The 10,860-nt window shown below is 43.5% G+C and overlaps 1 protein-coding gene across 1 annotated transcript in view; it reads right to left on the bottom strand.

Annotated features, from left to right (window-relative positions):
* Positions 1-2,356: 2,356 nt before the first annotated feature.
* Positions 2,357-10,860, bottom strand: part of snx21 (sorting nexin family member 21) — a 10,420-nt gene continuing 1,916 nt past the window's right edge. The window contains exons 3-6 of the mRNA XM_028582678.1: positions 10,175-10,614; positions 9,644-9,785; positions 8,702-8,867; positions 2,357-2,849 (exon numbers count right to left, since the gene is read on the bottom strand). Coding sequence (XP_028438479.1) covers positions 2,402-2,849; positions 8,702-8,867; positions 9,644-9,785; positions 10,175-10,614 — 1,196 coding nt within the window. The 3' untranslated portion in view covers positions 2,357-2,401. The remainder of the gene's footprint in view (positions 2,850-8,701; positions 8,868-9,643; positions 9,786-10,174; positions 10,615-10,860) is intronic.

Raw genomic sequence — 10,860 nt, 5'->3', positions numbered from 1 at the left:
AGGAGAGCTGGAGGAATAATCCAGCCCTGGGGCGTCTCCACTGGGGGAGCACATTAATAATCGGTTATTTACAGCTCTCAGTTTCTCTGGGTGATGTCACAGGGCCCTAAACCATCTCAGGTCACGGTGTGGAGCGCCTGGCCAGGTGTGTTTAGGGCGTAACATGCAATCAACCAATCAGAGATCATCTCCCATTCCCTTTAAAAGCCGTTTGATCAACCAATCAGAGATCATCTCCCATTCCCTTTAAAAGCCAGGCACGTTTGGACCTTGGAGCATTGCTGTTATGATGGACGATTTACACCCTAATATATTTATTAATAATCTTCTGTGTGTGTGTGTGTGTGTGTGTCCCCTGTGTGTGTAACAAGCATAGTGTGTGTGCGCTGTGCACGAGCCTAGCAGCATTTTACTAATGCTCTGTTAAAATAACAATGAAATGCTGCGTTATTGACTTTAGACCAGGTTTTTGTTGGTTAATGGTGAGATCACTTCCCACTGCCTCAAGTAGGGCTGGGCGATATATCGATATCGTGATATGAGACTAGATATCGTCTTAGATTTTGGATATCGGACTATCGTGATATGATCATAAGTGTCTTTTCCTGGTTTTAAAGTCTGCATTACAGTAAAGTGATGTCATTTTCTGAACTTGGCCTCTGTTATTTTATAGGCTATTTTTATTTATTTAAATGTGCACCTTATGGAGCTTTGATTTAAAAAAAAAAAAAAAGGTACTCCTGTTGTTATACAGTATTTATGTTTACATTATATTGTTATTTGAACAGCTGAGCATTTAATCATGAACCAGGTGAAGAAACCCGTTTATTATTTATTCATTTGATTTTGCAACTGTTCACTGAAATAGCCGGTTTCTATGAAACTACTTGTGACATGTGACTATGTGTCATATTTGGCTTTGACTGAACTGCTCTCACTTTGCGGAAAAAAATATTGGGATATATATCGTATATCGATATTCAGCCAAAATATATCGGGATATGACTTTTGGTCCATATCGCCCAGCCCTAGCCTCAAGATAGCAATACTCCCAGAATGCACCTGAACACACCTCAATGCACCTGAACACACCTCCCTGTAAGACCAGCACACCCAGTGTGTTGTGTGCAGTAATCTTAATGTGTAAAGTAACTAGTAACTATAGCTGTACCAGATGAATGTAGTGGAGTAAAAATTCCAATATTTCTCTCTGAAATGTAGCGGAGTAGAAGTAGAACGTGGCATGAAAAGAAAAGACTCAAGTAAAGTACAAGTACCTCAACATTTGGACTGAAGTACATTACTGGAGTAAATGTACTTAGTTAAATTCCAGCGCTGGTTCAGACCCATTATGTGATTGTGCAGATGAAGAGAGATTATAGTTCATCTAATATGCTGTTTATTCCTGTCTGAATATAAGTCTGTGTATTTAATGCTTGTATTGGAATAAGTAAACATATTTTATTTTGGTATTTTAGGTTGTAAAACTGCCCGGAGACAACCGATTACAGTTACAGTTACTTGGCTGCTGATTAATGTCCCTGTCAAACCAACACATGAGACATGAAATGATGAATCCCTGACTGATGAATATTGAATCCCAGCAACAGCCAAAGATTTGAGTTTTCCCTCTCGTAAAAACATCAAAGAGGCTCATTTACGATTTAAAAAAAGTGCAATAAAAGGATTGTTCCTTAAAATCTGAAATGAAACGGTGATCTCAAAGTGGTTATTATTATATTCAGTAACTGTGTCCTTGTTCAGAACCAATGTGACCCGTCCTCCAGCTGTCTGTCTCTCCTCCAGCTGTCTGTCTCTCCTCCAGCTGTCTGTCTCTCCTCCAGCTGTCTGTCTCTCAGACGGATTTATTATGCTGCAGCGTAGGGACTGTCCTCTGCAGTCTCGGTGCGTGTGTGTGTGTGTTTTCTGTGTGTGTGTTTTCAGTGTATGTGTGTGTGTGTTTTCTGTGTGTGTGTGTGTGCGTGTCTGTTTTCTGTGTGTGTGTCTGTTTTCTGTCTGTGTGTGTGTGTCTGTATGTGTTTTCTGTGTGTGTGTTTTCTGTTTGTGTGTGTGTGTCTGTGTGTGTTTTCTGTGTGTGTGTGTATTCAGTGTGTGTGTGTGTGTTTTTAGTGTGTTTTCTGTGTGTTTGTGTGTGTGCCTGTGTGTCTCTGTGTGTGTATTTTCTGTTTGTGTGTGTTTTCTGTGTCTGTTTTCTGTGTGTGTGTGTGTGTGTGTGTGTGTGTGTGTGTGTGTGTTCTGTGTGTGTGTGTGTGTGTGTGTGTGTGTTTTTTGTGTGTGTGTGTGTGTGTGTGTGTGTTTTCTGTGTGTGTGTGTGTCTGTGTGTGTGTTTTCTGTGTGTGTGTGTGTGTGTGTGTGTGTGTGTGTGTGTGTCTGTGTGTTTCTAGCCCTCCCATTCGCTCTCCTGCAGGTTGTGATTGAGCAGAAACTCTGTGATGATTGGCTGATTGTCTAGCCCCGCCCCCTGCCCCCCCAGCTGCTGCAGTAGCTCCTCCCATCGCCGTTTGTCTCGTCCTGTCTGCCAGGACAGCCGCACCACGGCTCGCAGCAGCGGCAGCAGCAGGGGGTGTGGCCTGTCAGTAAGTGGGCGGGGCTTATCCTCCGTCGGCGTGATGACGCGCAGCGCGGCGTCGCAGTGATGCCACGCCTCCTCCAGCTGCTCCGCCTCCTGGAAACAGCGCCACAGACCCACCAGGGTGAAGAGCCAATGGGAGGAGGCCGGGGGCGGGGCCAGGGCCTGCCTGTCGTCCTGGTAACCCGTCCAGCCCAGTTTGTGTTGCAGTCTCTTGGCGTTGAGCAGCGGACCCAGAGCCTCCGGGAAATGTCCCCCCCTGAAAGAGACAATAATATAAATATAGTCTTGCAGTATAAAGATATTTCTCAAAACAAACACGCAGGCCTGTTTGAACCTGAAAACATAAACATCACACAGATGATTTAATGTCACTCATTTACACACAGTTTAGCAACAAAACTAAATGCTGGGGGAAGATTACTACGGTTTGAATGTTGGTTTGGAGCGGTATGCATCCCCACTAACCTGGAAAGTGTTTTAAACAGTAACGTCAATACAGCGTCTCTCTCGCTCGCTTTTTTTTTGTTGCAGTGGGGGCGGCAGAGGGACCACAGCATTCGCTAACGTTAGCTTCTTGTCTCATCTGGGGTCTGATAAACAGTAAATTAGGGCTGTAGCGATACACTAATTTCATGATACGATACACGATATTCAGCTCACGATACGATATATATCACGATATTCAGCCATCATTTTCTGAAAGATTTAAAGGGGACCGAGTGATTTTGGTGACATCTTGTGAGTGTTCCATTTACTTGGATTTAATTAATTGAACTGAAAACATAATTTACATAATTTATGTCTCTGACTGGACATATATGTCATCAACTACATTTACACAATATATGTCTCTGACTGGACAGAGTCTACAGCAGGGACCATCAACTACATTTACACAATATATGTCTCTGACTGGACAGAGTCTACAGCAGGGACCATCAACTACATTTACACAATATATGTCTCTGACTGGACAGAGTCTACAGCAGGGATCAACTCAACTATATTTTTTCCATCAACTACATTTTTTTTCAGAATTTTTCTAAGCACTCTGGCGGCCGGACTTTCAAATAAATAAAATAAAATGAATTTATACCTAATACGCCTATTCTTTTTCACTTTCTTATTTTTTTTTAACATGTATTAGTGTGAGCAAACTCCTAAAAAACATGGAAACTCCATAATGATAACTGGCTCTTTAACTAGAAAACGATCTCAGACTAGGAGGCAGTTCACTGAGGAGTGAAGGTTAAAGTCTGTGATTATGGAAACATTATTGTAGTATGCAGCATCCTGATTGGTGGAAAATGCTTGCAGAAAGAAAGGCTGTTGTCAGGTAAACATGTCACTGTCAAAGAGGCTGAAGCGAGAAGTTGACGTGGAAAAGCCAAAAGCCCAGCTTTAATGATGAATGACTGATAAGCAGGCTATGCACTCGTCATGTATGCCTAATTTGCAATGAAACAATGTTGTTGCAAAATAACACAACCATCATCATCATCATCATCATCATCACTGAACATAACAATCGTGTCATTCACGTGCATATTAAGTAGCTCCAGATTGTTGCTCCAGCGGAGAGTTTGGTTTGTTCAGCCAGCAGTGAGGTTTACAAGAATTTGTCAAAATTTCTTTTCCCGCAATTTAAGATAAACTGTGTTTACAAACCCACAGCTTTTGGACTGAGCAGATTTTTATGGCTTTCTACATTTGATGTAGAGCTGTGTTTGAGTGCATTGATAAGTATTGACTTTCCACACACACACAGATTGAAATATGGCACACACACATACACACACACACACACACACAGGTGACACACACACACAAGTACACACACACACACACACACACACACACACACACACACACACACACACACACACACACACACACACACTCGGCTCAGCGGTGTGTGTGGAGCTCGGGCATCGCTGTAGAGAATCCCGGCGTGTGAATAGAGATGTAAATACAGGCGGCTGGTTTTTGCTCTAAATGCTTGAAATGATAAATAACAGAAGACAGTTTTTCCTCTTTACATTTAGTGAGTTCGTGATTATTCTGGGGACTAAAAGCTTTGGCGGAGGGCCAGTTGACGTTGGCTGCTCTACAGCCACACTAGCGGCTGGCTGACCAAATCGCTCTTCCTGCAACGTGAACGGGGGTAAACACGGGGGATTTGAACGGGACATATGTATCGATACTCGCGGCATAAAAATCGATACTTTCTTAGGGAATAAAATATGAATTTATATCGCAGAATCGATAAAATTGCTCAGTCTTACAGTAAATTCATCAAAGTCAGTGTGCCCGGTGCTATTTTCCGATAAACTGTAAATTAGCCGGCTGGCTAACACTGGCACATTTACAGAAATGTTGATTAAGGTGTGTTGTCCTTTATAAATAAAGAATAAAATAAAATGTTCTGAGCTATCCCGTCATGAGATTAGTTCCCAGTTGTTCACGTGTTTCATGGACTCCATGTTTGATACCAACAATAGTGGAAACATGTAATAAATCATTTTTTTTTTAAATGACATAAATCATTGACAAAATGCCCAGCTGTTGCGTGTTTGCAATTTACCTGATGAAGGTCTGAGACCGAAACGTTGCATTTTTGTAAATAAATTATTGATTGCGTAATGGTAAGTGTGCGGGACTTTCTCAAATTTTTTATCTGCTACTTTTGATCATATCCGTCGCACCTGCCCGACAAAAGAGGTGAAGCAAACAGGTGAAAAGTTTGGGAGCTGTTCATTATCATGTGAGGTAAATGTCAATTTCTCTCTTCGATATGATAACAACTTACATAGGACAAATATAGTAATACCATTGTTAACGTGTACATTGCTGTCAAAACACTTCTAACACTGCTTTAGATATGAACCCTAAGTTAGCGTTAGCTTGTGATCTTGCCATAGTCATATGAAGTTCAGCTGTCTTTATTATCTTCATAATAATATTGGAGGGAAAGTGAAACACAGCTTGGACGGGGATGTTGTTCAGCTTTTCACAAGTTTAGACAGCTAGCTAACACTACGCCATCGTTTGCCAACGTTAGTGCAACAGCGTTAGCCTAGCCCGCTAGGTAAATATTTGTATTCCTATATCTGCGTCCACGTTGTCAACATAAGACCTGTAGCGTTAGTGCTCCTTTTGTACCATAATTTTATTGAATGAAATATTGAGCTTCGCTCCTCTGAGATGGAGGGGGGGGGGGTTTGTTACATTACACACAAAGCTAGCTATAGTTAGCCTGTATGTAGCTAACTGGCTATAGTTAGCCTGTATGCTAGCGGACATTAGAAAAGTAAACACTGCTCAGAGACTCGTTAGGCGAAGTCGTCACTCACTACAATGGGTATTTTTTAGAGGCCCATTTACGATATAGAAGGTAAATATACACTGGAATATATTTAACATATTGACAAAGGTGGATAATAACGTGTATATGCCCGTTTATGGTGAAAATAAGCAATTTATTTCAAGATAGCATATCCGACCCATAGGGATACACTGAAGACTCCTCTGACATTGGCTTCTATCGAGAAATAACTACTTTTAAATCCAAAAACATCGTTCTTGTGACTTAACGATACCTCTTTAGGGACTTGTAAGACCTAGGGGACGTGCTTGAAGGTAGCATCGGAGAATTTCTGTTTACTGTTGCCAAGCAACCAGAGGTAGGGTAGGCAGGCCCAGGAGCGCCTGTCTAGCGTGTGCATGTGGCTCTCTTTCGTAGCTAGGGTGACTGTAGGGAGAGACTTTCCTGTTCCACGACTAAAACTACTTCTGAAGGTCCACATGTTCCACCAGAACCAGTTCCTTCCTGAGACTATTTAGTAAGGGTGTGACAAGATCTCGTTTTACGAGATATCGCGAGATTAAAACGTGACGAGATTTCTCGTCGAGGTGAAAAGTTGTCTCGTGAGGCGATGTGATGTCAGCGTGATGGAGCGTGAAATTAGTATTGAAGATCCCCCTGCCACTTTTAAATCATTTGTGTGGCAACATTTTGGTTTTCCTGCGGAAATAATAAACGGCGAAAGAGTGACAGACAAGACGAACACAATATGTAAACATTGTAAGAAAAAAAATGCCGTATACCGCGGCTAACACGAGCACGATGCAAAAACACTTCCAGCACCACCACAGCTCTCTACTAACTACTGCACCCGCGACAAAAACATTAAAAGGCCAAACAACTCTAGAAGCCTTTGCATCTCTGCCACCGGTAAGTGCAAGAGCCACGGCAATAACGAGGGACATAGGCGTTTTCATTGCAGCTGATATGAGGCCATTTTCTGTGGTGGAAAATGTCGGATTTCGGCGACTCCTAAATATCCTTTGCTGTCTCCACTTGCCAAAGCATACCTTTCCATCCCTGCTACCTCAGTTCCAAGTGAGTGTGTTTTTTTCTACTGCAGGAGACATAGTTACTGCCCAAAGGTCTCAACTGCTGCCAGAAATAGTCGACATGCTTATATTCTTGAAAAATAACATGACCATATCTTAGGCTGTTCTGTGTAGTTTATCTTATAGAAAAAAATTGTTTCTGTTTGCATTTGTAGTTTTGAGAGAGCAGTACTTTGGTTATTGATACACTTACTGTTTGCATTTAAACATTTTCTGTTGTTTACACATTTATTTTATTTATACTGTTTATTTTTTTATGTTCGATTTGTGGAAAGGAGTTAGATTTCACAGGGCAGAAGCCAGTTGGTAGATTTTATACAAAACATTTTGCAGTGTTTGCACGTCCTTTACTGCATACGATTCATTAAAATAGTAAAAAAAAAGTTAAATAACATTCATCATTAATAGTTGATTTCAAAATGCACCCAAATTGTTTTGCATTTTGTGATTTTTCAGTTGAATAAAAAAACTATTTTCCATTCATATATTTCATCATTGAGGATTTCTTTAAAAAAAAAATTTTAAATCTCGTCTCGTCTCGTTCTCTTGAACCCAATCTCGTGATGTGTCTCGTCTCGTGGAGTAAGCGTCTCGTCACACCCCTACTATTTAGCAGAGGCACCGTGGCTCCGTCCGGAGCTTAGCCCCGCCCCCACAATGATTCTGATTGGTTTAAAGAAATGTCAATAAACCAGAGCAGGTTGTTCTCCCATGATGTGAAGCTGCTAGTTTATCTGTATGTTGCTAGCTTGCTAACTTTCCTGTAGCTACATCACACATGTTACTAGCTAGTGTGTGATATGTTTTTTGGGGCTTTAATCATTACTGTGCTGGAGAGGATGTTCATTTTGTACATTTTATTTCAGTATTTGTTAATTTTTGTTATTTTTAATATAATTACTTTTTTATTCCTTTGGCTACAGCCTTGGCTAAACATTTGACATTATATAAACAATATGATATTCAAACTTTTGACTGCTTTCTTGAATAACTAAATAAAACAATACTTGTACTTTTACTTTCAGTACTTGCGTAGTACATTTTAAAATAAACTACTTGCAATACTTAAGTACAAAAAATGTTGAATGCTTTAGTACTTCTACTTAAGTGTGGTGCTTAAAAAGCACTTTTACTTAAGTCACTTTTTTGATAGAGCACTTGTACTTTTACTCAAGTATGGTTCTCTAGTACTTTATACACATCTGTGTGTGTGAGAGTGTGTGTGTGTGTGTGTGTGTGTGTGTGTGTGTGTGTGTGTGAGTGTGTGGTGTGTGTGTGTGTAAGAGTGTGTGTGTGTGTGTGAGAGAGAGAAAGAGAGAGAGAAAGAGTGTGTGTGTGTGTGTGTAAGAGTGTGTGTGTGTGTGAGTGAGAGAGAGAGAGAGAGAGTGTGTGTGAGAGTGTGTGTGTGTGTGTGTGTGTGTGTGTGAGTGTGTGTGTGTGTGTGTGTGTGTGTGTGTGTGTGTGTGAGAGAGTGTGTGTGTGTGTGTGGTGTGAGAGTGTGTGTGTGTGTGTGTGAGAGTGTGTGTGTGTGTGTGTGTGAGAGTGTGTGTGTGTGAGAGAGTGTGTGTGTGTGTGTGTGTGTGTGAGTGTGTGTGTGTGTGTGTGTGAGAGGAGTGAGTGAGTGAGTGAGTGAGTGAGTGAGTGTGAGTGTGTGTGTGTCTGTGTGAGAGAGTGTGTGTGTGTGTGTGTTACCTGATGAGCAGCTGGGCGGTCTGCAGGTCCGTCAGGTAGAAGAAGTGTCGAACGCACAGCGCCCCCCTCAGGCCGGGCAGGGAACACAGGTGGGACAGGTACTGCTCGAAGGCTCGGCTCCGCCTGGCGATAGTCTCCGCCGTGAAGTTCCTGTGCAGCTTCTTCCCTAAACAGATCCACACAGGAAGCAGCCATGGTTACAGGAAGCAGCCATGGTTACAGGAAGCAGCCATGGTTACAGGAAACATCCATGGTTACAGGAAGCAGCCATGGTTACAGGAAGCAGCCATGGTTACAGGAAGCAGCCATGGTTACAGGAAGCAGCCATGGTTACAGGAAACATCCATGGTTACAGGAAGCAGCCATGGTTACAGGAAGCATCCATGGTTACAGGGTTAAGGAAGCAGCCATGGTTACAGGAAGCAGCCATGGTTACAGGAAGCAGCCATGGTTACAGGAAGCAGCCATGGTTACAGGAAGCAGCCATGGTTACAGGAAGCAGCCATGGTTACAGGAAGCAGCCATGGTTACGCCCATAGACAGTATATATAAACTGGACCAGCAGACCCCGTGTCTCTGGTCTGAGACCAGTGGAGGATATCAGAAGTCTCTTTCCCGGTGCTGGCTGAGTGTTACTGAGCAGCCTCCAACTGAGCTTGAAGACGTAGATGTGACGTGAGCAACGTGTCTGAAAGTGTGAAGTCTTCTGGTGATGCTAACGGGAGGTGATGGCGTGGTAGCATCAGAATGGCGCCATAGGAGCTACGTGTTGTGGCGGCTGGCTGAGCCCCTTGGTTACGCCTTCTGTCTGTCCGTCACATTCTTTTCGTTTTAAACTGTCACCGGTGTGCCTCTCTGAGCGTATAATAAATATATTGAGGAGCAAATGAATCACACTAAACCAGTGTGTAAAGACATTGAGACGGATGAGATAATACTCACGTGGGAAACAGACTCGCTCCATCTGGTCTCCGTGGTTACGGCGCAGCGTTGCGTGCAGCCGCTGGAAGTCGGAGTATCGGCGAGTGATGATGGCTGGAGTCTTATCACTGCCTCCAGACTGGATCACATGGATGGTGTACAGCTGGACAGACAGACAGACAGACAGACAGACAGACAGACACACACACACACACACACACACACACAGCCACACACACACACACACACACACACACACACACACACACACACACACACACACACACACAGCCACACACACACACACACACAGACAGTGTTGAGTTGAAGCTCCTCTCGTGATCGTTGTGTTTTGTGGGTGACCCTCACTGTCCCTGAGATGTTGGGTGACCCTTACTGTCCCTGAGATGTTGGGTGACCCTTACTGTCCCTGAGATGTTGGGTGACCCTTACTGTCCCTGAGATGTTGGGTGACCCTTACTGTCCCTGAGATGTTGGGTGACCCTTACTGTCCCTGAGATGTTGGGTGACCCTGTGTCTATCAGGACTCACCACGTATTTGGAGGAGCTGTCTGTCACCACGCTGGCGTCGGTCACTTCAAACAGCAGGTTGTCTGTCAGCTGTCTGTCAGCAGAGGTGTTGCTTCCTCCCGTCAGCCTGCGCAGTGTCCTCCAGCTGTCCTGGAGCTGCCGAGTCAGCAGGAAAGACGCCGGAGACACGTCCGCTGGAGACAGACCTGCAGGAGACAGACCTGCTGGAGACAGACCCGCAGGAGAGAGACCTGCAGGAGACAGACCTGCAGGAGACAGACCTGCAGGAGACGGACCCGCAGGAGACAGACCCGCAGGAGACAGACCTGCAGGAGACAGACCTGCAGGAGACAGACCCGCAGGAGACAGACCTGCAGGAGACAGACCTGCTGGAGACACAGCCAGCAGAGATGAGGATGCTGGAGACAGACCCCCTGGAGACACGTCCCGTGGACTGATGTCTGCAAGACACAGGGAGACTATTATGACACAATACAACTTTATTTAATTTACTCTGATCTAGATCTTAAAAGGAGCATTCTGGTCGATTTCTCCTAGCTCTGAAGATGAAGATGTAACCTTACATCGAAACGTTAGTCACTGTTCTGCACCTTAAGAAATAAAACCATTAAGTAAGAAGACATCTGTTTTTGTTATTTTATAGGTCAAACTGTAATTACAGCCCCTACCAGCAGGGGGCAGCATAG

Source organism: Perca flavescens, chromosome 7 (genome assembly GCF_004354835.1).
Source record: "Perca flavescens isolate YP-PL-M2 chromosome 7, PFLA_1.0, whole genome shotgun sequence".
NCBI classification, from domain to species: Eukaryota; Metazoa; Chordata; class Actinopteri; order Perciformes; family Percidae; genus Perca; species Perca flavescens.
This window is presented reverse-complemented; position numbering and strand designations above follow the sequence as displayed.